Source organism: Taudactylus pleione, unplaced genomic scaffold (genome assembly GCF_031769625.1).
Source record: "Taudactylus pleione unplaced genomic scaffold, aTauple2 ptg000041l, whole genome shotgun sequence".
In the NCBI taxonomy this organism is placed as follows: Eukaryota; Metazoa; Chordata; class Amphibia; order Anura; family Myobatrachidae; genus Taudactylus; species Taudactylus pleione.
In genome coordinates, this window is record NW_028284443.1 from 49147702 (window position 1) to 49175305 (window position 27604).

The 27604-nt window shown below is 43.2% G+C and overlaps 1 protein-coding gene across 7 annotated transcripts in view; it reads left to right on the forward strand.

Moving 5' to 3' along the window:
* The window catches only part of ATP11A (ATPase phospholipid transporting 11A), a 246323-nt gene that overhangs the window by 116142 nt on the left and 102577 nt on the right, over positions 1 to 27604 (forward strand). For all 7 annotated transcript variants that reach the window (XR_015872874.1, XM_088458516.1, XM_088458480.1 and 4 more), the window contains exons 4-6: positions 18025 to 18105; positions 18223 to 18330; positions 19071 to 19199. Coding sequence is in view for 6 of the 7 variants with exons in the window: in XM_088458516.1 (XP_088314642.1) it covers positions 18025 to 18105; positions 18223 to 18330; positions 19071 to 19199 (318 nt within the window). In the remaining variant the exon portion in view is untranslated. The remainder of the gene's footprint in view (positions 1 to 18024; positions 18106 to 18222; positions 18331 to 19070; positions 19200 to 27604) is intronic.

Below are 27604 nucleotides of genomic sequence, written 5' to 3' on the forward strand. Positions count from 1 at the left end.
CCACGATTGTCCCGTCTCTCTGTGTTCACACATTTGCTTCACAAATATTTGAGGAGAGTTTGGATAAGCAGAGTATGGGGTTTGGGATTTAACTGGGCAGTTTTTAAAGCTTGTCAAATGAAAAATTATTTCAGTTAATCTTTTTATTCCATTATTATTATTGTCCGTACTTTGTAATTCATTATGCAAATAAATATTTTTTTTTTTGTAATTTTTAAATTTGCTGTGAGTATATTCTACAGAATATACCTATATAATAAATTTTCTTTGTTGGCTAGTAATACAGAAAGCAATACACACATTTTAAGATAAAGTAGCAATAGAATAACATATTTAAATATCAGTACAGTATATTACAAACTACAATCTAATTTCACTACTAAGCTAAATTCTGTGCAAGATAATTAACAATGTATATATAAATTAAAAGGTAATGTAGAAACGTTATAAGTAACTGAGTAATTGACACATCATATACCTGTACTTTGGTGCACACCTATGAGGTGTGGCTATTAAATAATGAGACTGATTCTAGAATTTGTTTAATTATATAAAGTACATTTTAACTCTGTTCCCTTTCTATGTACTTCCCGCCTGCATTTACACATGGCTGCATTCTTATTTTCCTTTGGTCAATGCCGTGCTGTAGCTCCTTAACTGTCAGCTGTCCCAGCAGCTCTGTCATTTTCTTCTTTACTTCAGTAACTGATGCAAAACGGGGTACCCTCTGTTTGACTTTAGGGAAAAGAAAGAAGTCGCACGGTGCTAGGTCTGGCGAGTATGGAGGGTGTTCTAGCACTGCAATCTGTTTTTTCGGCCAAAAACTGCTTCACAGAGAACTGTGTGGGCTGTTGCGTTGTCCTGATGGAGGATGAAACCATTTTTTCACAACTCTGGCCTGCCTCTTCTCATTCTTTCCCACAAAGTTGCTAGAACATTTTTGAAGTAATATTAATTCATCATTCGGATACTGAGTCGACTGTCAATTCGAACAATTTTCACATTTTTTTCCACATTTTCATTTGTTTTTGATATGCAAGGCCTTCCGGGATGTTCATCATCTTCGACATTCTCACTACCATCACTAAATCCTTTGTGCCACTCAAACACACATGCACGTTATATACAATCTGCCTCAGTTAGCAATTAGCATACAAAGATTCAGGGGGTGTTTTGTCCAATTTAACAAAAAATTTTAAGTGAACCCGTTGCTCTACTTTTGAACCAAGCAATTTTACGACGCATGGGAAAAACACAACTTCTTCTAAGGCTGGGTACACCCCTAAAGATTTTCTGTTCAACCATCCAACTAGTTGATTGGTTGGAATGAAAATCTGGTAACGTATGGGAGTAAACGATGTTCAGCAATTTGCTCCTAAATGCCAGAAAACAGATGAAAATGGTCGTTCAGACAAGTTTGTTAAATGTTTGATCTAAATAATTTTTTAAACAGTTTTTGTCTATTTTCCGGTGTTTGGGAGCAAATTGACGATTTTCATTTGCATTCATACCTTACCAGATTTTCATTCCAACCAATCAACTAGTTGGACAAAAAATCTTTACGTGTGTACCCAGCCTAAAGGTCCCCATACATCAGCAATTGATTGCGGCAATTCTGCAATTTGCAATCGGGCCTTTACACTGTGTGATAGCAAACAATCTGTGCAAGAGGGATGACACTTGCAAGCCTGTTTTGGGATAGTCCAAAGTCAATGTACCCCCACTCCCATTTAATCATGCAGTATGATTTAGTTTTTACAAGTACAGTCTCGTTATTTAATAGCTGCACCGTGTATGGAGAATTTACAGAGTTTCTCTGTCCCATTTTTATCACTTGTAGCTTAAAATTTCTAATTTTCCATGGAATTTCATCTATCTGAGAATGAATGGTAACTCATTTGCTATAAACTGTATATTATCCCTGTGGAATTAAAGCATACATACCATTAACTGTGAAATTTTTAGTTAGCAAAAGTAGGCTTAATGGCATTATAGATCGACAGATATTGGGGATTTACTACAACAGCTGAACTCGCAATGTGAAGAAAGCTTTCAGTTTTAAATGCCCCCAAAAACTAAAAAAATGAATACATAATTTATATGAAACCTATGGTCAACATTTACATTTACAAATGTGCGTTTCGGACAAATTGCACGACTGTTGCTTGTACACATAAAAGATATGAATAATACATTTAGTAGCTTTCATATTCTCAATACAGAAAATTGCACATCCATATTTTTAAATGTTACCGTGAGCCTTTGTACAGAGGATTAGTTTATATTTTTGGTTTACCAGTTCCTTACTGTAAATCTGCCAAATACATACAGTGAGTTATGTTCCAATGAAATGGACTAAAAATGTATTGTTTTTAATTCACCAGAAAATATACATATAATGTTATATGGGAAAAATAATTACTGAGAATTGCATGTCGGGCTCTCAAAGTTCCTGACTCCTTTCTTTCTGGTAATCCATATATAGTAATTGTTCATTTACAATCTAGACTAATGTTTAATAGGAAAATGTACATACATGACATATGTTACATTATACTAGACTGTTGAAGGGGGGAGGGGGGGAAGCGTTCAACTGGGAATTGTTTTTAATTGTGCATTCAATAAATTTAAATATGTTGGAATCCAATCCTGTGTAAACACTTCATTACATAAAGACTGGAACTGAGTACAACTCCAACTTCAATATTTCTCATACATAGGGGTCTATTCAGCAAGGATTTTTTTGCATAAAAAATGCGGAAATCATCATTTCCGCATTTTTTTATGTAAATCCACTATTCGGCAATGGGTTAATGGAGAAGATAACGTAATTATCCTCTCCACTAATTCCGATTTCACAGAGTACCGCACTGTAGGGATCAGCCATTGATCTCTACAGTGCTTTAACGCTTTTTGCCATTCAGGAAAGCAAAAAGTGTTAAATCACTAGGTAAATCATTACTTTATATGACGCCATCTCAGAATGGCGTTATATGAAGAAATTGTGTACAGAAGAAATATACGAATTTGCAGGGTAAAATGGCGACATTTGTGGGGTATAAAACCTTGCTTCTCCTAAATGTAAGAGCCGGGTTAAATGTGCTTGTTGAATGCGGACCTAGCTTTGAACCAACCCTAAGAAGTGAGATGTCATTTTAGAAGACCTGATTATTTTAAGGGGTGTGAAAGGTGCATTTAGAAGTTATAGTCACTGTTAAGTGAAAACCCTCAGAGCATTTTTTTTTTCCACCCGAAGGGGCTTGTTTCACACCGCTTCCAATGTGGTGGAAACAGACGTCATCTTATTCCCTCACTTGACACATTTTATGTGGGAAAGTCCAGTGAAATAAAAATATGTAAACACACAATAAATACAATCCTATTTTCCACTCACACTCATCAATTTATGAATCAAGACTGAATTTGAGCAGTAATTTTATGGAGAAACCGTTCCAATCAAATCCACAAAAGGTTTGCTCTCAGTTGATATAAGAAAGGACATATTTTCTAGCATTTAAAAACTCACACAATTTTAATAATATTCTACAACAAAATATCCATTGAACAGGGCTAGATATACACAACTACAGACAGCATATAGCACTAAAATAAAACCAGTTCATCATATACTGTAGGCCAACCAGGATATACTCTGTAGAGCTGAAAACGGGGACTTCCCAAGAAATATGTACTTTCTATCCTTCTGGAAACTTTTGCCATGGCAGCTGAGGATTGTTAAGCTGCCATGATGATAAAATAAGTTGCCACAAAAAGTATTTTTTTTTTTTATCACTTATGAAAATAAAACTTTTAGGTGTAGTCCACAGTTCTGTATACAAGTTTACCCTATGTTCTAATAACCACCAACATAAACAGCAGTGCTGTACATTAGGGGGATCACAATTCAAATGAATTATAATGACATGGTTATAATCATTTTATATATCATTATATATATATATATATATATACAGTGTGCGTATGTATACGTGTATGTATATATATATATATATATACATATATATATATATATATATATATATATATATACACACAGTCAGGTCAATAAATATTGGGACATTGACAGAATTTTCAGATTTTGGCCTCTATTCACCACCACAATGGCTTTGAAATGAAACAAACAAGTTGTGATTTAACTGCAGACTTTCAGATTTAATTTCAGGGTAATTACATCCAAATGGGGTGAACGGTGTAGGAATTACAACAGTTTCAATATGCGCCTCCCACTTTTTAAGGGGCCAAAAGTAATGGGACAAACTAAACAATCCTAAATCTAACTTTCACTTTTTAATACTTTGTTGCAAATCCTGTGCAGGCAATTACAGCCTGAAGTCTGGAACGCATAGACATCACCAGACGCTGGGTTTCATCCCTGGTGATGCTCTGCCAGGCCTCTACTGTAAATGTCTTCAGTTCCTGCTTGTTCTTGGGGCATTTTCCCTTCAGTTTTGTCTTCATCAAGTGAAATGCATGCTCAATCGGATTCAGGTCAGGGGATTGACTTGGCCATTGCATAACATTCCACTTTTTAACCTTAAAAAACTCTTCGGTTGCTCTTGCAGTATGCTTTGGGTCATTGTCCATGTGCACTGTGAAGCGCTGGCCAATGAGTTCTGAAGCATTTGACTGAATATGAGCATATAATATTGCCCGAAACACTTCAGAATTCATTCTGCTGCTTTTGTCAGCAGTCACATCATCAATAAATACAAGGGAACCAGTTCCATTGGCAGCCATACATGCCCACGCCATGACACTACCACCACCATGCTTCACTGATGAGATGGTATGTTTTGGATCATGAGCAGTTCCTTTCCTTCTCTTCTCTTCCCATCACTCTGGTATAAGTTGATCTTTGTCTCATCTGTCAATAGGATGTTGTTCCAGAACTGTAATGGCTTTTTTAGATGTTGTTTGGCAAACTCTAATCTGGTCTTCCTGTTTTTGTGGCTCACCAATGGTTTGCATCTTGTGGTGAACCCTCTATATTCACTCTTGTGAAGTCTTCTCTTGATTGTTGACTTTGACACATATACATCTACCTCCTGGAGAGTGTTCTTGATTTGGCCAACTGTTGTGAAGGGGTTTTTCTTCACCAGGGAAATAATTCTTTTGTCATCCAACACAGTTGTTTTCCGTGGTCTTCCGGATCTTTTGGTGTTGCTGAGCTCCCCGGTGCGTTCTTTCTTTTTAAGAATGTTCCAAACAGTTGATTTGGCCACATCTAATGTTTTTGCTATCTCTCTGATGGGTTTGTTTTGATTTTTCATCCTAATGATGGCTTGCTTCACTGATAGTGACAGCTCTTTGGATCTCATATTGAGAGTTGACAGCAACTGATTCCAAATGCAAATGTCACACCTAGAATCAACTCCAGACCTTTTACCTGCTTAATTGATAATGAAATAACAAGGGAATAGCCCACACCTGTCCATGAAATAGCTTTTGAGTTGATAGTCCCATTACTTTTGGCCCCTTAAAAAGTGGGAGGCACATATTGAAACTGTTGTAATTCCTACACCGTTCACCCGATTTGGATGTAATTACCCTCAAATTAAATCTGAAAGTCTGCAGTTAAAGCACATCTTGTTTGTTTCATTTCAAAACCACTGTGGTGGTGAATAGAGGCTAAAATCTGAAAATTCTGTCAATGTCCCAATATTTATGGACCTGACTGTATGTGTGTGTATGTATATATATATATATATATATATTATAATAGAAGCCAACCAGCCATATTTCATAGGATGTAGTTAGGAGACTGACTGACAGGGATGCCGCTGGTCTAAATCCCGACGTCTCAAGCCCGACGCTGGACTAAAGGTAGGCGTCGAAATAGTGATGCCTATCTTAATCCAGATGCCGGAATCTAGACAGACGCCATCCCGAATGAGGTAAGCAGGGGCGTCTCAGCTGTTAGCTGCGGGGGGGGGGGGGGGTTAGATTTAGGCAGCATAGCAGGGTTTGGTTTTGGGGAGGGGTTAGGCACAAGTGGAGGGGTTAGGGTTAGGCACGAAGGGGGGAGACTTAGGTTTAGGCACTAACGAGGAGTGTTGGGGATAGGGGGTGGGGAGAGTTAGGGTTAGGCTACAAGAATGGAGGGTTAGGGGGAGAAGGAGGGAGGGTTAGTATACTTACCCAAACCCTGTCAGGATTCCGCTGTCTGTATTTTGACAGGAGGCATCCTGACTGCCAGCATTTTATACCCATTCCAGATTTCACAGCCAGTGCAGGTGTTTATTCTTACAAAGTTATGTTAAAGAAAAATGTGAGAATGGACACTACATTGCACTTTGCAGTTACCCAGTGTATTCCAAGGGGTGATGTCAGTTTTGGACAGATTATATATTTTTTTTCTTCAATGTCATGTACGTTGATTCTATTAATACTGTCCAGAGTCCCTGTGAGACCGTCTGTGCCTTATTCCTTTATTACAATCATAGAGACAATTTCATGCTAAGGAAAGTGCCTATACGATGGAAGCTGACTCATTGCTATTTGTACTGTAACATTACATAAAGACAATGGTCTTGAGTCACTAAAGGTCATTAAACATCTAAAATGTATATTATCTATTGATTCAGCATTTGAATCCCACGTGAATTGTGCAGTCAATATGGCTTGTCACTAATTGCTAAAAATGGTTCTACATTGTCTAGAAGAGAATATAGTCAAGTTACTTTTGCTCACCAACCAGATTATTAAATTTTAATTATAGATGTACGCTGACCCCCGTGATTTAGTTTTAGCAAAACCACCCTCAAAAGTTTTGGTTAAACCACCCTCAAGTGTATTGGTTCGGTTACTGTTTTGAATTTCCTTAATAAATTATAAAAACAGCTAAAATCATGTAACTTGAATGTTATTGATGTTAATATTACTATAGGCATGAAAGCACGTCATTTTCAGTACATTTTAACCTCACAGCATGTAAAATCACGAGGTAGGGACAAAAATGCAATCCAAAATATTGTATGTGAGATCTGGTTTTTAGATCCGAGTTCTGAACTTGGTGAGAAGACCAGAGTTAGGACCCAGTGCTACTTGGAATCCCAAAGTGATCCGAGCCTGGACTCTGTTCGACTCTGAACCCCAAAGTTCGAGTTTATTCTGTTTTCGCTCACCTCTGGTTTATATAAGTTTTTTGCTGTTTGAAGAACACCATCATGTATAGGTAACCAATATAGGGCAGTGTCATTTAGACAAAAGGCTTGACCTTCAGGCAAGAAGGAAATTGACTGTGTCAAAGGTGGCTCATAGTTATGATTGCCTAAAGACGCTTTGATTTAGCAATCAGAAAGTCCTTGCAAATGTTAGTGAAATATATTTTACTAGCATGCAGTACAAATAATCTAGACTGAGATCGTAGAAAGCTAACCCATGGTATCATCAGCATTGTTTATTTATAGGGATTCAATTCAGATCTATTAATTATAAAAAAAACGAATTCATATATCAACATACAATTGTGCCCTCAATATAAATACATAAAAATAATACAATTTCTCACTTAAAAAGTACAATGATCCATATAAGTAGTAAACTCTATTCCAATTCTGTGGACATATATGGAAACCCTTATCCTAATAGCAGCAACCAAGAACAACATATATCCCAATGAGCACCTTGGTATTCCGCAGTTTGGTAGGAAATGTTTGTTAGAGCCAACAACTAGCAATATTCCTTTTGGAACTGATTAGTATCCCTAAAGCAGAATAGCAAAGTTGCTTTCTATAGGCAACAATTAGTCAATTTGTATCGTCCAAAAATAAAATATATGTATCATGCAGTTCATGCTTCTCTAAATGGTTAGTGCGGTTTTGAAGTGACTAATAAGCGCTTATAGAGTAATGTTACTATTCAAAATCATGCATGCTATGACAAGCAGCTATTGGTAATCCCATTTAGTTCACCACATTTGTTCAATGCTCTCTGCTGCTGTTTAATTGTAAATTCTGCAGATATCAAGGGAGCCTGTTGTAACCATGCAGTCCTCTCTCCAAGTGAGTGCAATAGCGCTATGACAATTGTCAATACTACTTTACCGCTTCCACCGTCAAGTTACCATGTGTAACGTGTTTCTCCACCTAGTATGCACCGTCAGCGGCTTCCTCAGCCAAGAGAGGTGGTATAGATTGAGAATAGCAGAACCCCTAAGGGCTGTATCCTTAAGACCTAGGGATTGTAGTGTTTGTATGAGAAGAGAGTGGTCAACAGTGTCAAAAGCGGCAGAGAGATCTAGAAGAATTAGAAGTGAGTAATGGCCTTTAGCCTTGGCAGTGACCAGATCATTTACTACCTTAGTCAGTGCTGTCTATGTGGAGTGCTGGGAACAAAAGCCGGACTGAAGTGGGTCCAATAAATTGTATGAGTTAAGAAAGTGTGTGAGGCGGGTGTAGACAAGTCTCTCAAGTAACTTGGAGGGGCATGGGAGCTGGGAGATGGGACTTTAATTTGAGAGTGTGTTGGGGTCAGAATTTTTTTTTTTTTCAAAATGTAATCACTGCATGCTTGAACAGTGATAGAAAGATGCCAGAAGAGAGAGAGAGATTACAGATTTTAGTTAGGGTTGGGATGAATACAGGAGACATAGCTTTACTGATTTGTGAGGTTATAGGATCAAGAGGAGAGGTAGTAGAGTAGGAGTATGAGAAAAGTGTAAATATACTTCTGGTTGCCATGGTGTTACCAATGGCAACCAGATTCTAAATATTTCTCTACTGCATCCTAGAAAATGATAGCTATAATCTGGTTGATATGGGCAAGACTACAACTGTTCATTTTCAGAAGCTTTAGCAAATCTACTCTTAGGGGTATATTTACTAAAAAATTTCTAACTAGCAACATAGTTATTGACACACAGGGGTATATTTACTAAAGTGAGGGTTTTTAGATGTGGAGATGTGGCCCATAGCAACCAATCAGTTTCTACTTATTTATCTAGCATCTTCTAGAAGATAATATCTAGAATCTGATTGGTTGCTATGGGCAACAACTTCACTTCTAAAAACTCACACTTTAGTAAATATACCCCTTAGTCTCTCATCTGTGGCTCTGTGAATGCAACTAAATGTTCTTCCTAAATGTATGTGCTTCCAGAGCAATACATAAATAATTGAGTCAAAAAGAAACCTAGTGAGGAACTGAGGTGTGAAATAGGAACAATAACGTTCTTAGTTTTTTAAATATCATATTATTATGTGACCCATGTGTTAACATTGATGATTTGTTTTATTATATTTTGTCTTTAAAAAAACAACAAAACAAAACATGAATGCTTTTAAAAAGTGACAAGCTTCAGCAGAATTGGCAGAGCAATGCCATGTTTTCATGTTATTAGGTCTTATTTCTTATTAGTTTATTTTCCTAAACGAATGTTGTTTGAGTAAGTTGTCTACTGTTTTGAGACTTTGTTGCTTAGATACCTGTAGAAGGTATTATGTATTGTTTTTTTGTTTGTTTTTACGTTGATGGTTCAGGTGTGTTACAGTACAGTATGTGCTAGATATGCAATTTTTTCATGCTCAAGAATGAGTGTGCAAAAAAAACAAATATAAAAAAATTACTATTTATTTATTTTGTTTATTCATGGATGAGGTTGTTCTCATGGTTCTATCAGTGAACCCCAGTATGTGATTAGGGAACGTTGTAAGAAGAAACACTGTGCGATGTGCATAAATTCAGATAGGATGTAGTTCATATCCCGGTGGTCGGGATGCCGCTGCTCAGAATCCCAGCACCAGCATCCCGACAGTAAGTTAGGGGGAGGGTTAGGGCAGGCTGCGGAAGGGGGCAGGGTAAGATTCAGGCTGCGGGTGGGAGTGGTTAGGTTTAGGCTGTGGGGGGGAGGGTTAGGGTAGTCTGCGGAGGGGGGGTTAGATTCGGGGTGGGGGTGGTTAGGTTTAGGCTGTGGGGGGGAGGTTTAGGGGTAGGATTAGGATACTTACCTGCAAGTGTCAGTATCATAAGCCTGTCAGGATGCCAGTGTCTGGGTTCTGACTGCCGGGATCCTGAGCACTGGCACCAAGTACCCAATCCATTCATAGCTTTTGGCATAAACCGTTTTTATCATTGTGAAGAAACTGGAATTATTTGTGCTTTTCAAACACAAAGTTATTATTTCATCAGGAAATCAGGATAACTGTTTGTCAGAAGAAAATTGGTTATAATTATTATGTTGCTCAAGTCATACAGCGATAGCTATTGGAAAAGCATTTTTTTTTAGGATAAGACTGGAGTATTGTCAGTTTATTCGATTTAGAGATACCTGCTACCTTATCACATTACGGCATTAAGAACACAGATATCATCTGTACTTGCATTTATTACCCAATTCATGTTTTATTTTATTTTTTTATGGACTTACTGTACATTATACCTGTGATTGAACCACTATTTAAATGTCATTTATTTCTACTACCGTAGGTAAAACAATTGGACATTAGATTTTACACCGGCATTTTTTACTTAAGACAATATATTGAACACCTGCGCTGTAGGTACACATAAAATTATATCAAAAACATTGATGGACAATGAAATAAAAAATATATAATGTTTAATACATAAAGATTAATATATTGCTCTGAATAAGCATGAAAGGTGCTCAAAAGTAGTAAAAAGGCTAAATGCATTTAAATGACACTATAATTGTCCACGTGGATCCGCTCCTAGTGAAGAAGTATGGTAATTAGGACTTGCTCTCGTTCTCAAGGTGCAATGTCATTTTAGCAGCAGAACTTTACCAATGATGGTAAATCTTCTGGCATCCAGCACATAAAGCATTGTGTTGAAGCACAAGTACTGAAGGTGTCCTCTAAAGCTGCATGTGTTTTCCAAGGCTGAGAGAAATAAGTCCAATAAATGTCCAGTGGGTCACTGAAGTCCGGATCAATCTGACTTAAGGCATAGTTGCCTACCTTTAATACTCTCTTCCCGGGAGAAGCCCGGGTAAGAGAAGCAGCAGGGAGCTGACGGGGGCGGGGCTTGATGATTCGCGTCATTAAGCCCCACCCCCTCGTGGTAAAATTGCCGCGATTGGGTACAATTTACATGGGGGGCGGGGCCAAATGCTGTGATTGATGCAGAATCACGGCTTAAGCCCCGCCCCCTTCACGGAGACCCGCGATCGCCGCGGGTATTCTCCTCATTCTGCCCACTTCACTAGGAAGTGGGCAGAATGCGGGAGAAATGCCTACCCTTCCGGGGGTGCGGGGGGTTACCCGAAAAATCGGGAGCCTCCCGCGAAAACCGGGAGGGTAGGCATGTATGACTTAAGGTTCAATCTGGTATCCGGTCGATTGGTTGACACTAAAAAGGTCTACATTCTAATTGTCGACAGTCAAAAGGTTGACATAGTCATTAGGTCGACCATCATTTTGTAGACATGTATGTAGGTTGACATGGTTAAGTGGTCAACACATTCAAAAGATCGACACTAAAATGGCAACGTCTGGGTTTTTTCATGATTTTTAGATGTATATTTACTAAAGTTTGGGTTTTTAGAAGTGGAGTTATTGCCCATAGCAACCAATCAGACTCTATTTATCATTTATCTATCACCTACTAGGAGATAATAGCTAGAATCTGGTTGCTATGGGCAACATCTCCACTTCTAAAAACCTGCACTTCAGTAAATATACTCCTTAAGGTGCGTATCCACTACACGACCTTACTGAGCGATTGCACGATTACGACATCATAATCGTGCAATTGCTCAGTAATTGGGCATTTAAATGTGAAAAAAGACCAGCAATGAGCGAGCCTCCTGGTCGTTTTTGACATCTACCATCACCCGAACATGCTGGTCAACCTGATGACGTTATCAGGTTGCCCATGTTCGGGGATGATTGATGTGCCTACTCTGAACAATCAATCGTTCAGTGTAGGCGCTGCACCCCTAGGGAGATAACGGCGCGATTACGATGTCGTAATCACGTCGTCGTCCCGGGATCTTGTACTGGATACGCACCTTAAGGGCTAGGGTTAAGTTTAGGGTCAGTGCTGACATTTAGACTACTCAGAATAGGAGATATCAGGAGAAGCCCTAGGAAAAGGACCCTATATGAGGTTTTCCAGAGACCTCCACCTTTCAAGATCTACAGGCCTTTATTTGAGGGACATCTGGTAATTCCCCATTTCATTACCACATTGTACCTTTGTTTATGTGTGTTATATACTTTGCACCTGTTTTATATTTGATCTTTGGAGTAATAAATTATTTGTTGACATATTACACTATGCCCTCCGCAATGCTTTTGTCTTGCTTGGAATGAATTACATCTCTCATGAGAAATATCATCTGGCAATCGAGACTAACTGCTTGCTTGGCTAAGGGAAGTATTTCTGTTTTTTCTATTATATGAATTGTGTGGCACGAGCGCATCCCAGTTATCACCTTTTTAGATTTGCTATTATTTATAGGTTTATTTGGGTATAACCTTTTGATTACTAGGTTGCTGCTATTAAAGTGTCAGTGCACCCAAGATCATTTCAGTTATATTACTTTATATTTAATCCTGTCAACCTAAATACATGTCTACAGAATGATGGTCAACCTAATGACCATGTCGACCTATTGACCCTGGAATTAAGAACCAGTCGACCTTTTGGTGTTGACCTTTTTACTGTCAATCTTTCATACCAGACCCCTCAATCCAATTAGGAGTGAGTTTGCGAAAGCGAGTTTGTTTCATGAAACCCATATACTGATGCGTCCTGCTACATCTTTGCCGATCATGCTACAAACGTGCTCATGCATCACATCATGCGATTACCCGCAGCAGCATACGCTACGCTATGGCACACACTGTGATCGCACTATGCATTCCTATGGCGGCGCGTGCATTTCTATGGCAGCGCATGTGCAAACGCGTGTGCAAAAGCAGTGCACTTATCCGCTTGTGGACACACGCCATGGCGCGATTTGCTGCGTACACCGCAAAACTGTAGCAGGGCACATCTCTACATTGCATGAAAGCTTGCACACGAGAAATGTGGGATCCATTAGGAAATTGTAATTTGTGGTCATGGCAGCAAGGTTGCGCCACTTTTCTACAAATGCAAACTGGGAGAAGTGCATGAAAAAGTAGGGAAACCATTGTGGACTACAAAAAACTGACAGCTGAGATAGCAGGACCAAATAGAAGGCTGTTAGTTGCCATAAGGAAAGTACTGGAGATTTTTAAATTGTGGCAAATGGCTGATTCTTGCACTTTTTATTAATAGTGGAAAAATTATAGCAATTACGTGGTTTTTTTTTATCAACTTTCCAACAAGTTTATAAAAAGTTAGAATAAACACTTTTAACTCTCATCTGCAAGTTCAAAACCCCATCTCCAGACAATACAACACCTCCTCATGCCTGTCCCACATCATTTACACGTCCACATACCTGCCCCACATCATTTACACCTCCACATACCTATCCCACATCATTTACACCTTCACATACCTGTTCCACATCATTGACACCTCAACATACCTGTCCCACATAATTTACACCTCAACATACCTGTCCTACATCATTTACACCTCCACATACCTGTCCCACATCATTTACACCTCCACATACCTGTCCCACATCATTTACACCTCCACATACCTATCCCACATCATTTACACCTTCACATACCTGTTTCACATCATTGACACCTCTAGATACCTGTTCCACATCATTGACACCTCCACGTACCTGTTCCACATCATTGACACCTCCACATACCTGTCGCATATCATTTACACCTCCACATACCTGTCGCATATCATTTACACCTCCACATTCCTGTCGCATATCATTTACACCGCCACATACCTATATCACATAATTTACACCTCCACATACCTATCCCACATCATTTACACCTTCACATACCTGTTCCACATCATTGACACCTCTAGATACCTGTTCCACATCATTGACACCTCCACGTACCTGTTCCACATCATTGACACCTCCACATACCTGTCGCATATTATTTACACCTCCACGTACCTGTCGCATATCATTTACACCTCCACGTACCTGTCCCACATAATTTACACCTCCACATACCTTTCCCACATCATTTACATCTTCACATACCTATCCCACATCATTTACACCTCCACATACCTGTCCCACATCATTTACACCTCAACATACCTGTCCCACATCATTTACACCTTCACATACCTGTCCCACATCATTTACACCTCCACATACCTGTCCCACATCATTTACACCTCAATATACCTGTCCCACATCATTTACACCTCCACATACCTGTCCCACACCATTTACACCTCAACATACCTGTCCCACATCATTTACACCTCAACATACCTGTCTCACATCATTTACACCTCCACACACCTGTCCCACATCATTTACGCCTTCATATACCTATCCACATCATTTACACCTCCACATACCTGTCTCACATAATTTAACCCCTTATTGAGCTGTATAGAGAAGTTCACCTGGAAAGTGACATGCCTTCATTGGCAAACTTATGCTATTTAAATCCCTCCAAGTTCACGATTAGTCATTGCGAGAGGCAGTGGCGGAACTCCCGGAGACAATGGAGTCATTTGCCGCCGGGCGCCAGCCCTGAAGGGGGCACCTGGCTCCAATGTCCACCGGCCGTTCCGGGCACTGCATGGAGAAGGAGCGCCGCTGATTGGCGCTCCAACTCCAGTCGCATAACTACGGGCAGTGCAGGGGGTGCTCCCTGCACCCTCCATTTGCCGGGCACCTACTGAGTGTGTTACCAGCGGGCGCTCGCTCCTTCTTCCTTCCCTCACCCCCCCCCCAGTGGCAGCCGAAGCTCACTCCTGAGCTCCGGCTTCCGGGACCCGCAATGCACTATGGAATTGACGTCATGACGTCACTCCCATAGTCCCGAGGAGCGGGCGCCGGGGCGGACGGATTAAGGTAAATATTTTCTCTTTATTTTTTGTGTGTGTGTGTGTGTGTGTGTGCGCGCGCGCGCGCACAGGGTGCTCGCTACTGGGGGCCTACAGGGGGCATTATGGTTGTTACTACTGGGGGCTTACTACTGGAAGCCTACAGGGGGTATTACTGGGGGCCTACAGGGACCTTACTACAGGGGGCATTACAGTTGTCACTATAGGGGGCATACTACTGGGGGCCTACAGGGGGCTTACTACAGGGAGCATTACTGGGGTCACTACAGGGGGCTTGCTACAGGGGACATTACTGGAGTCACTACAGGGGGCTTACTACTGGGGGCCTACAGGGGGCTTACTACAGGGGGCATTACCGGGGTCACTACATGGGGCTTACTACTGGGGGCCTACAGGGGGCATTACTGGGAGCACTACAGGGGGCTTACTACTGGGGTCACTACAGGGGGCATTACTGGGGGCCTTACTACAGGGGGCATTACTACAGGGGGCATTACGGTTGTCACTATAGGGGGCTTACTACTGGTGGCCTACAGGGGGCATTATTGGGGTCACTACAGGGGGCTTACTACAGGGTGCATTACTGGGGTCACTACATGGGGCTTACTACTGGGGGCCTACAGGGGGCATTACTGGGGTCACTACAGGGGGGCTTACTACTGGGGGCACACTACTGGGGGCACTGCAGGGGGCTTACTACTGGGGGCCTACAGGGGGCCTTACTACAGGGGGCATTACAGTTGTCACTATAGGGGGCTTACTACTGGTGGTCTACAGGGGGCATTACTGGGGGCCTACAGGGGCCTTACTACAGGGGGCATTACGGTTGTCACTATAGCGGGCATACTACTGGGGGCCTACAGGGGGCATTACTGGGGTCACTACAGGGGGCATTACTGGGGTCACTACAGGGGGCTTACTACAGGGGTCACTACAGGGGGCTTACTACTGGGGGCCTACAAGGGGCTTACTACAGGGGGCATTACCGGGGTCACTACATGGGGCTTACTACTGGGGGCCTACAGGGGGCATTACTGGGAGCACTACAAGGGGCTTACTACTGGGGGCACACTACTGGGGTCACTACAGGAGGCATTACTGGGGTCACTACAGGGGGCATTACTGGGGGCCTTACTACAGGGGGCATTACGGTTGTTACTATAGGGGGCTTACTACTGGTGGCCTACAGGGGGCTTACTACAGGGGGCATTATTGGGGTCACTACAGGGGGCTTACTACAGGGGCATTACTGGGGTCACTACAGGGAGCCTACAGGGGGCTTACTACAGGGTGCTTTACTGGAGTCACTACATGGGGCCTACAGGGGGCATTACTGGGGTCACTACTGGGGGCTTACTACTGGGGGCACACTACTGGGGGCACTGCAGGGGGCTTACTACTGGGGGCCTACAGGGGGCATTACTGGGTGCCTTACTACAGGGGGCATTACAGTTGTCACTATAGGGGGCTTACTACTGGTGGTCTACAGGGGGCATTACTGGGGGCCTACAGGGGGCATTACGGTTGTCACTATAGCGGGCATACTACTGGGGGCCTACAGGGGGCATTACTGGGGTCACTACAGGGGGCATTACTAGGGTCACTACAGGGGGCTTACTACAGGGGTCACTACAGGGGGCTTACTACTGGGGGCCTACAGGGTGCTTACTACAGGGGGTATTACTGGGATCACTACATGGGGCTTACTACTGGGGGCCTACAGGGAGCATTACTGGGGTCACTACAGGGGGCTTACTACTGGGGGCATTACAGGGGGCTTACTACTGGGGGAATTACTGGGGGCACTGCAGGGGGCTTACTACTGGGGGCCTACAGGAGGCATTACTGTGGGCCTTACTACAGGGGGCATTACGGTTGTCACTATAGGGGGCTTACTACTGGTGGCCTACAGGGGGCTTACTACAGGGGGCATTACTGGGGGCCTTACTACAGGGGGTATTACGGTTGTCACTATAGGGGGCTTACTACTGGTGGCTTACAGGGGGCATTACTGGGGTCACTACAGGGGCATTACTGGGGTCACTACAGGGGGCTTACTACTGGGGGCCTACAGGGGGCTTACTACAGGGGGCATTACTGGGGGCCTTACTACAGGGGGCATTACGGTTGTCACTAGAGGGGGCTTACTACTGGTGGCCTACAGGGGGCTTACTACAGGGGGCATTACTGGGGGCCTCACTACAGGGGGCATTACGGTTGTCACTATAGGGGGCTTACTACTGGTGGCCTACAGGGGGCTTACTACAGGGGGCATTACTGGGGTCACTACATGGGGCTTACTACTGGGGGCCTACAGGGGGCATTACTGGGGTCACTATAGGGGGCTTACTACTGGGGGCACACTACTGGGGTCACTACAGGTGGCTTACTACTGGGGGCATTACTGGGGGCACTGCAGGGCCCTTACTACTGGGAGAACTACTGGGGGCACTGCACGGCCCTTACTACTGGGGGCACTTCAAGGAGCCCTTACTACTGGGGGCACTTCAAGGGGCATTACTACTGGGGCACTGCAGGGAGCATTACTACTGGGGGCACTACAAGGGCCCTTACTACCGGGGGCACTGCATAGGGGACCATTGCTGGGGGCACTACATAGGCGGGCACTGCATAGGGGGACCTCTACAGAGGGCATTGCACATGGGGACCACTACTGGGGGAACTGCATAGGGGGGCGGCGGCAGCTAGGGCTGTCATAGGTGCTGGGGGGGCGGTTAATTTTAATTTGGGGGGGCACCAACATTTATCTTGCCTTCGGGCACCTGGGATGAAGTTACGCCACTGGCGAGAGCTGTACCAGAGGTTCTGCACTGTGTCCCGACATTTTTACCGTAAAATAAATATTTTCACCTCTGAAAAATTAATGTGAGTTTGTAATTGATTTGCACAGGACACAAGTCGCACTTAATAGGATTGACCCCATAGAGTAGTTTGCTTATTCTTCTATTGAAATCAGTGGTGTTTTCTTTACATGATTATGTGTTGCTAAGACCTGCACGAAAATCTGGGCAATAAATAATTGTGATCATGGATATATCCATATTATGTATTGAGTGTATTTGTTGTGTTTTGTAGCTTATCATTGATACACCGACCAGTCCAGTAACCAGTGGTCTGCCACTCTTCTTTGTCATCACTGTGACGGCAATTAAACAGGTAACTAATACATGCAGCATTTTACATCTTCCGCTCTCACTGCTTTAAGTGAACAAGCTTATAGAACCGTGCTTGCTTTTTATCTTGTGATTTGCATTATTTACCATCATTTCATAGGGCTATGAAGACTGGCTAAGGCACAAAGCTGACAATGGGATGAACCAGTATTCTGTCCATGTCATCCAACATGGCAAACTTGTCCAAAAGCAAAGTCGGAAACTGAGAGTGAGTAATAACCTGCAGTGTAGTACTTATGTGGGACACTTGCGCTATATATATATATATATATATATATATATATATATATATATAAATAAAATTACCTATATTCTGTCTGCAATGGCGGCATTCCCTATTCTGAACAACTTGCGTCCGGTGCCTTCCAATTACCTTCTCACAAATGGAAAAGGAAAATAATAATAAAAAAACACAGTGGCACTCCAGGATGTCTTGTAATGAAAACACTGAGCCGTATTTTGTCAACACAATATAATATTTCGGCACCAGGCCAAGCCATATATAGTCTCCCTGTCTCCTGTACTACTATGCTGTTTGTGATTGGTCTTCCCCTCTCCTCCTATTGCCATTTAAAGTGATTAGCAAAGTTAATTTGCCTGTTTTGTATTACAGAGCCTTCACAGCTCTGGGAAAATGGCTGTACTGTATGTCGCAGACCTTGTGGCTCCTGCTAGTGCTACTGGGACAAAGCACTTTGGTGGTAGTGCAGCTTTAGCTACTGTGGTCTGATTTAATTAATAAACAAAACAAAATATCCTGAAAGTTGCACATACCCCCTGATATTGTTGTTTGAAATGGATGGGCCAGTTAAAATGCACTACGTATGTCTATGAAACAGTATATTATATAATCCTATATAAAAAAATAATATTACTGGCCTGCATCACAGTAAAGACGACGCACACCTATTGTTCGTATTCATTATAAGTTATTGCCTTCCTCTACAGGTTGGGGACATTGTAATGGTGAAAGAGGATGAGGTTTTTCCATGTGATATGATACTACTTTCGTCGAGCAGGGAGGATGGGACGTGCTTTGTTACAACAGCTAGTTTGGATGGAGAATCCAGTCATAAAGTAAGTACATTTGTACATTCCTGCAATTGATTCCTTGGGCTGTACAATATGTATCTACCGGAATCTGTGTCACACTGAATATAACCAAGGCTGCCGAGCAGGGAAGAGGTTAATATTTACCAGGGCTTGTTGGAAGTCCTGCAACCCAAATCCCCACCTCCCACCACCGGTACTTTACCTTGGGCAAGGAGAGAGAGGACCGGCTGCAGCAGCCTCTCTCTCCAGCCCACATGCTGCTGTCACGCTGGGCTAGGGAGAGAGGCTGCTGCCTCAGTCCTCTCTTTCCATGCGTTACGCGCGGCGGGGAGCGATTGCACCCTGGACACCGGCGCCCACCTATGTGGCCGCAAACTTGTTACTGCTTTTTTTCTTGTGAGGAGGGGGTCTGACCACACCATCCAAGTTGGTCACATCCCCTTCTTGTACCTCGGCTCGACTGAGCTGTCGGCAGCCCTGGGTGGGCCCCCCTGCACCGCACACCCTGCTCCCATTATAGAAACGCCACTGAGGTGAAAAGACCATGGGGTAAATGTAATATCATGCAAGTTGCTGGCCCTGTGAGTTTTTGGCATGTTAGCCACAGATTTGAAATGGCAATAATTTAAAGAACAAAACCAGGGTGTTAGGACCTGAGGGCCTGATTCAGAGCCGCTCGTAAGCGTCCGCTCGTTTGCTCCGAGCGATATTCGCACATCTGCGCATGCATATGGGTCGTAATGCGCATGCGCCAACCAGTCAGTGCGGTCGGAAATCGTGTGTTCTCAAAATAGCGAGTGCCTGCTAATTTGAGTGACAGGATGAGACGTTTGTGGGTGGTAACGGGAATGTGCTTGAAAACGGGGAGTGGTGATCCGAACGCAGGCGTGTCAAAACGGGCGTTTTAAGGGTGTGCATAATTAACAAAGCAGCGTCATCGGCCACGCCACTTGGTTGTCTCTTAGCCTGAACTGTTCGCATGACTGCGGTAGGAAAATCCAACCACAAGCACTGCGAGCAGTTCAGACGCCTTTCGATGTACTCGATTAATCTAATAAATAGCGGAGATGACGTATGATGCGAACGGCAAAGGTGCGTCTTTACAAAATAGCGAGCGCATGTTTCATTCGCTCGCTCAGACATAGAGGCATCAACAGACCGCAAAGAGCAAGTGCTCAATTTAAATAGCTGGCCCCTTTTTCTGAACGAGCGAGCGCAAATCGCGTTAAGTTCTGAATCAGGCCCTGAGTTTGTTGTGGACCCAGGGTGGAAATAGGAGCAGACACCTGAATGGATTTAAATTGGAAAGTGGGTTTTTTAATAGGTGAAGTTGCAGACATGTATACAGATAAAATAAAGTCCAGAGTATAACGAGGAAGGTGATGACTAGAGGCTGTATTGTAATATGTATAGGTAATGTCCAGGTAGTGGCAGAAATAAAAATATTTGTAATCCAAATGATAACTGCAGGGCTGCAGACAGGATAACAGTTGCTGATTGATACTGGTGAGGTAAAATCCAGAGGGGCTATGGAGTAATTAGAATGGTAACAGCTGATGGAATTAAGTGGAGAGTAGAACTGTGATGGCTCAGAGTGGAATCAGAGAGCTAGGTAAATGGAGACAGGGCAGGTTCAGGGTTAACTGTATACACAGGTCCTCTGATAGGGAAAGGGTAAATAGCAGGTGCACGATGGTTCTGGCAGGAAACTGGAAGCAGGCAGAGCGGTGCAGGCTACTTGGAAGCTGGAATCCAGCAGGAGCACAGGAAGCACTCAAACAGACAGATAATTCAAGGCACACAGACTCACAGCTACGCTGTGAAACACGCACTGGCAACTATGGGAATCTCTGAACTCCCTTAAGTACCCAGTGCAGAATCGTGATAGGTCAGAGAGAGCATGTGACATGCCAGGACTGGGGCAGCTAAGTCACATGACCAGAGGCAAGATGGCGGCGCCCATACCAGAGTGGAACGGAAACACCACCAGGCCTACCCGGGCCAGAATGACATAGTGCCCGTGGAACACTTCGCACAGCCAATGCCCACCGCCAGACACCAGCCCCTCCGCCAGAAGGACCACGCCACAGCACTCTCACAGATAATACCAGTCGTCCCCTATGCCGGGAAACCCTGGTCGTGACAGTACCCCCGTCCCTACGGGTGGCCTCAGGACACTTACCAGGCTTCTCTGGATGGGCAGAGTGAAACTTCCTGATGAGTGTAGGAGCACAAATGTCTTGGGCATTAGTCCAGCAGCGTTCATCCGGGCCATAGCCTCTCCAATCCAGAAGATATTGCAACTGACCCCTTCGGACACGGGAATCCAAGACTTGGAATACTTCAAACTCCACACCTCTCTCAGTTTGGACACGGGGAGGAACTGGAAGGACTTTGAGGAACTTGTTGAGAATCAAGGGCTTGAGTAGGGATATGTGGAAAGAATTAAGGATTCTTAGGTAGGAAGGAAGTTGGAGACAGTAAGAAACTGGATTAATTACCTCAGTAATGGAAAAGGGTCCAATGAATTGTGCAGCGACCTTCATTGATGGAACTCTGAGGCACAAGTTATGGGTAGATAGCCAAACTTGATCCCCAATTTGCATTTGAGGCACTTTCCTTCGCTTCCTGTCTGCCTGAATTTTGTAACGTGAAGAGGTCTTTTCCAAATTTGTGCGTACTTGGGCCCATATTGAGGCAAACTTCCGTACAGTGTCATCCACAGCCGGTACTTCAAAGACAGGCAGACTCCTAAATTCAGGGACTCGAGGGTGAAGACCATACACAATAAGGAATGGAGTTTGATTTGTGGAGGAATGGTAAGAAGCATTGTGTGCAAACTCAGCCCAAGGAAGAAATTCAGACCAATTATTTTGGGAGGAAGACATGAAAATTCTTAAAAAGGTCTTGAGATCCTGATTTACTCTTTCAGTAGATCCATTATTTTGTGGGTGATAAGCCGTAGAGAAATTCAATTTCACTTGTAAAACAGAACAAAGTGCTCTCCAAAACTTCGCTACAAATTGAACACCCGATCCGAGACAATTCGGTAGGAAGTCCATGGAGACTAAATATATGTTGAACAAAAAGATGAGCCAGATCCGATGCAGAAGGTAATTTCTTCAGAGGGTACATAGTGAACCATCTTTGAAAATCGGTCTATCACGACCCAGATGGTGGTATGGCCATCAGAATTTGGTAAATCTGTTATAAAATCCATAGAGAGGTGTGTCCACGGACGAGATGGAATGGGCAGAGGTAAAAGTTCAGCTGGGGATTGACAAGGAGACTTGTGCTGTACACATAGGGTACAGGAAGAAATGAACTCCACTACGTCAACTTTCATTGATGGCCACCAATAAGATCTTCTTAGGAACTCCAGTGTTTTCTGAATGCCAGAGTGACTTGTGAACCGTGAAGAGTGAGCCCATGTAAGTAGCTGCTTCCTTAACTCTGGGGCCACAAAAGTTTTCCCAGTAGGAGGTTGTAGTTGTATTGCAGCAAATACTTTCGACTCTAACACTGGAGTACTACGCAGAATCTTGACAAGGCATCAGCCTTTTGGTTGAGAGCTCCTGAGTGGAAAGTCAAAGTAAATTGGAGAGAAAAATATTGCCCACCGGGCCATACGAGGACTCACACACTGGATATTTTTCAAGAACAGAAGATTCCTATGATCCGTGAAGACGGTAAAGGGGAATTTAGCCCCTTCCAAAAGGTATCGCCATTCCTTTAATGTCAATTTAACGGCTAAAAGTTCTTGTTCTCCTATGGCATGGTTCCTTTCAGCTGGAGAGAATTTCTTAGAAAAGAACCCGCATGGATGGATTCGATTGTCCTCAAATCGTTGGGAGAGGACAGCTCCCACTGCCTCTGAAGATGCATCCACTTCTAACAGGAAGGGTCTATCCAAGTCAGGTTGTCTTAAGACTGGAGCTGTTATGAAAGCCTGCTTTAGAAGTTGAAAGGCTGTTTCTGCCTCAGGAGGCCACAGATCAGGGTTGGCATTTTTGCGGGTTAAAGCTGTAATGGGAGCCACTAAAGATGAAAATCCCTTGATGAAACATCTATAATAATTGGCGAATTCGAGAAGTCTCTGAACAGTCTTCATTGTCTGAGGTCGAGACCAGTCCAAAATCGCTTGAACTTTTTTAGGATCCATTTCTAGACTGGAACCAGAGATGATATAGCCAAGGAATGGTACACTAGGAACGCTGAAGACACATTTTTCTAATTTACAGTAGAGATGGTTCTTTCTCAGGCGGGACAGGACTTCTTTTACATGTTTGTGGTGTTCCTCTAGGGATGAAGAGAAAATGTAATTTAGATAGACAACTACGGAAACCTATAACAGATCTCTGAAAATTTCATTGACGAAACCTTGGAAAACAGCAGGTGCGTTGCACAACCTTAAGGGCATGACAAGATATTCGAAGTGTCCATCTCTTGTATTGAAAGCAGTCTTCCACTCATCTCCTGCACGAATACGGATAAGATTGTAGGCCCCTCGTAAGTCTAACTTAGAGAATATGATAGATCCTTTGACTCTATCAAATAATTCTGTAATCAATGGAAGTGGATATCTGTTCTTAACTGTAATATCATTAAGGCCTCTGTAGTCTATACATGGTCTTAACCCCCCATCTTTTTTAGCAACAAAAAAGAAACCTGCTCCAGCAGGAGAAGTGGAAGGTTGAATTAATCCTTTCTCCAGATTCTCTTGGATATACTCTGACATGGCTTTGGTCTCTGGCAGGGATAAGGGATAAGTATGACCACGAGGAGGCATCTTGTCTGGCAGTAGATCAATTGGGCAGTCCCATTTTCTGTGAGGAGGTAAAACATTAGGTTGTTTTTCAGAAAAGACATCAGCAAAGGTTTGGTATTCTTTAGGAATTGCTGGAAGTACTGATGATGCTATTTTCCTCACCGGTCGTACTTTGGGAAGACAAGATTCCTGACAACTTGTACTCCATGAGAGAACCTGCATAGTGCACCAGTCAATCCTGGGATTGTGCTGACATAACTATGGTAATCCTAGAATAACTTCATGGGTAGCCTTGGGTATCACTAAGAACTTAAGATGTTCAGAATGGAGTGCTCCAATACGAACCAAGACTGGCTGAGTCTCCTTAGAGACAGTTCCATTTAACAGAGGTCGTCCATCTACAGAGGTCAGGGAGAAAGAATGATCAAGAGATGTACAAGGAAATTGTAGCTTGTTAACAAAACTGGAGGTCACGAAGTTTCCTGCTGCTCCAGAATCTAACAGAGCAGTGACAAAAACAGGTTTAGGCTTGTGATCTAAGGCTAAGATCAAAACAGAATCTTTAGATTTTGGGGACTGACTTATTACCCCTAACTTGATGTCCCCAGGACCAGTTAGGAACGGGCATTTCCCGGCTTACGGGAACAGGAGGCCAGCAGATGACCTGAATCTCCACAATATAGGCAGAGATTTTTTAATATTCTTCTCTGTCGTTCCTCTTTGGAGAGATGGGTATGATTCACCTGCATGGGCTCTTCATCTGTAGGAGAAGGAGGCAGGCGGGTAGGATTGGGTAGTGGGGAAGGCTTGTAACGGTCAGTTCTATGCTTCTCAGCCTGGTGTTCTCTAAAGCGTAGGTCAATTTTATTGCAGAGAAATCATATCGTTTAAATTAGTTGGAAGTTCGCGGGAGACCAGATCATTTTTTAACCAATCAGAAAGTCTGTGCCAAAAAGCTGAGGTGAGGGCTTCTTCATTCCATTTGAGCTCTGATGCCAAAATCTGAAACTGTACAACATATTGGCTAACAGGACGGGTTCCCTGTTTTAAAGTCATAATACTATATGAGGCCAAAACTGTTCTTCCTGGCTCATCAAAAATCCTCCTGAAAGATGTTAGAAATTTAGTATAATTGTCCAGCAGAGGATATGCACGCTCCCAGAGTGGAGAAGCCCAATCCAAAGCTGAGCCAGTCAATAATGACACGATATAGGCCACTTTAGTTTTAGCGGAAGGAAAATTATCTGGCTGCAAGGTAAAATGCACATCACACTGATTAAGGAATCCGCGGCATAACTTAGGACTGCCGTCAAATTTACTTGGCATAGGTAGGGGCAAGCGAGGAGATGCTCTGTAACCTATATTATCAGACTGAGGAGCAGGTGTAACCACTATAACATTTGAAGTAGTCAAAGTAGTTTGCATGATATCTTGACGTTTAACCATTTCTTGAAAGAACTGAGCCATTTGGTGTTGTGTAGTTTCCAGGTTTTCCAACCGGCTTGCTATGGTCTGAATTAAATCCATTCCGGACTCCTGTCCCGTGGCCGAATCCATTGGGCCAGTGCAAACTGTTAGGACCTAAGTTTGTTGTGGACCCGGGGTGGAAATAGGAGCAGACACCTGAATGGATTTAAATTGGAAAGTGGGTTTTTTAATAGGTGAAGTTGCAGACATGTATACAGATAAAATAAAGTCCAGAGTATAACGAGGAAGGTGATGACTAGAGGCTGTATTGTAATATGTGTAGGTAATGTCCAGGTAGTGGCAGAAATAAAAATATTTGTAATCCAAATGATAACTGCAGGGCTGCAGACAGGATAACAGTTACTGATTGATACTGGTGAGGTAAAATCCAGAGGGGCTATGGAGTAATTAGAATGGTAACAGCTGATGGAATTAAGTGGAGAGTAGAACTGTGATGGCTCAGAGTGGAATCAGAGAGCTAGGTAAATGGAGACAGGGCAGGTTCAGGGTTAACTGTATACACAGGTCCTCTGATAGGGAAAGGGTAAATAGCAGGTGCACGATGGTTCTGGCAGGAAACTGGAAGCAGGCAGAGCGGTGCAGGCTACTTGGAAGCTGGAATCCAGCAGGAGCACAGGAAGCACTCAAACAGACAGATAATTCAAGGCACACAGACTCACAGCTACGCTGTGAAACACGCACTGGCAACTATGGGAATCTCTGAACTCCCTTAAGTACCCAGTGCAGAATCGTGATAGGTCAGAGAGAGCATGTGACATGCCAGGACTGGGGCAGCTAAGTCACATGACCAGAGGCAAGATGGCGGCGTCCATACCAGAGTGGAACGGAAACACCACCAGGCCTACCCGGGCCAGAATGACATAGTGCCCGTGGAACACTTCGCACAGCCAATGCCCACCGCCAGACACCAGCCCCTCCGCCAGAAGGACCACGCCACAGCACTCTCACAGATAATACCAGTCGTCCCCTATGCCGGGAAACCCTGGTCGTGACAGTACCCCCCTCCCTACGGGTGGCCTCAGGACACTTACCAGGCTTCTCTGGATGGGCAGAGTGAAACTTCCTGATGAGTGTAGGAGCACAAATGTCTTGGGCATTAGTCCAGCAGCGTTCATCCGGGCCATAGCCTCTCCAATCCAGAAGATATTGCAACTGACCCCTTCGGACACGGGAATCCAAGACTTGGAATACTTCAAACTCCACACCTCTCTCAGTTTGGACACGGGGAGGAACTGGAAGGACTTTGAGGAACTTGTTGAGAATCAAGGGCTTGAGTAGGGATATGTGGAAAGAATTAAGGATTCTTAGGTAGGAAGGAAGTTGGAGATAGTAAGAAACTGGATTAATTACCTCAGTAATGGAAAAGGGTCCAATGAATTGTGCAGCGACCTTCATTGATGGAACTCTGAGGCACAAGTTATGGGTAGATAGCCAAACTTGATCCCCAATTTGCATTTGAGGCACTTTCCTTCGCTTCCTGTCTGCCTGAATTTTGTAACGTGAAGAGGTCTTTTCCAAATTTGTGCGTACTTGGGCCCATATTGAGGCAAACTTCCGTACAGTGTCATCCACAGCCGGTACTTCAAAGACAGGCAGACTCCTAAATTCAGGGACTCGAGGGTGAAGACCATACACAATAAGGAATGGAGTTTGATTTGTGGAGGAATGGTAAGAAGCATTGTGTGCAAACTCAGCCCAAGGAAGAAATTCAGACCAATTATTTTGGGAGGAAGACATGAAAATTCTTAAAAAGGTCTTGAGATCCTGATTTACTCTTTCAGTAGATCCATTATTTTGTGGGTGATAAGCCGTAGAGAAATTCAATTTCACTTGTAAAACAGAACAAAGTGCTCTCCAAAACTTCGCTACAAATTGAACACCCGATCCGAGACAATTCGGTAGGAAGTCCATGGAGACTAAATATATGTTGAACAAAAAGATGAGCCAGATCCGATGCAGAAGGTAATTTCTTCAGAGGGTACATAGTGAACCATCTTTGAAAATCGGTCTATCACGACCCAGATGGTGGTATGGCCATCAGAATTTGGTAAATCTGTTATAAAATCCATAGAGAGGTGTGTCCACGGACGAGATGGAATGGGCAGAGGTAAAAGTTCAGCTGGGGATTGACAAGGAGACTTGTGCTGTACACATAGGGTACAGGAAGAAATGA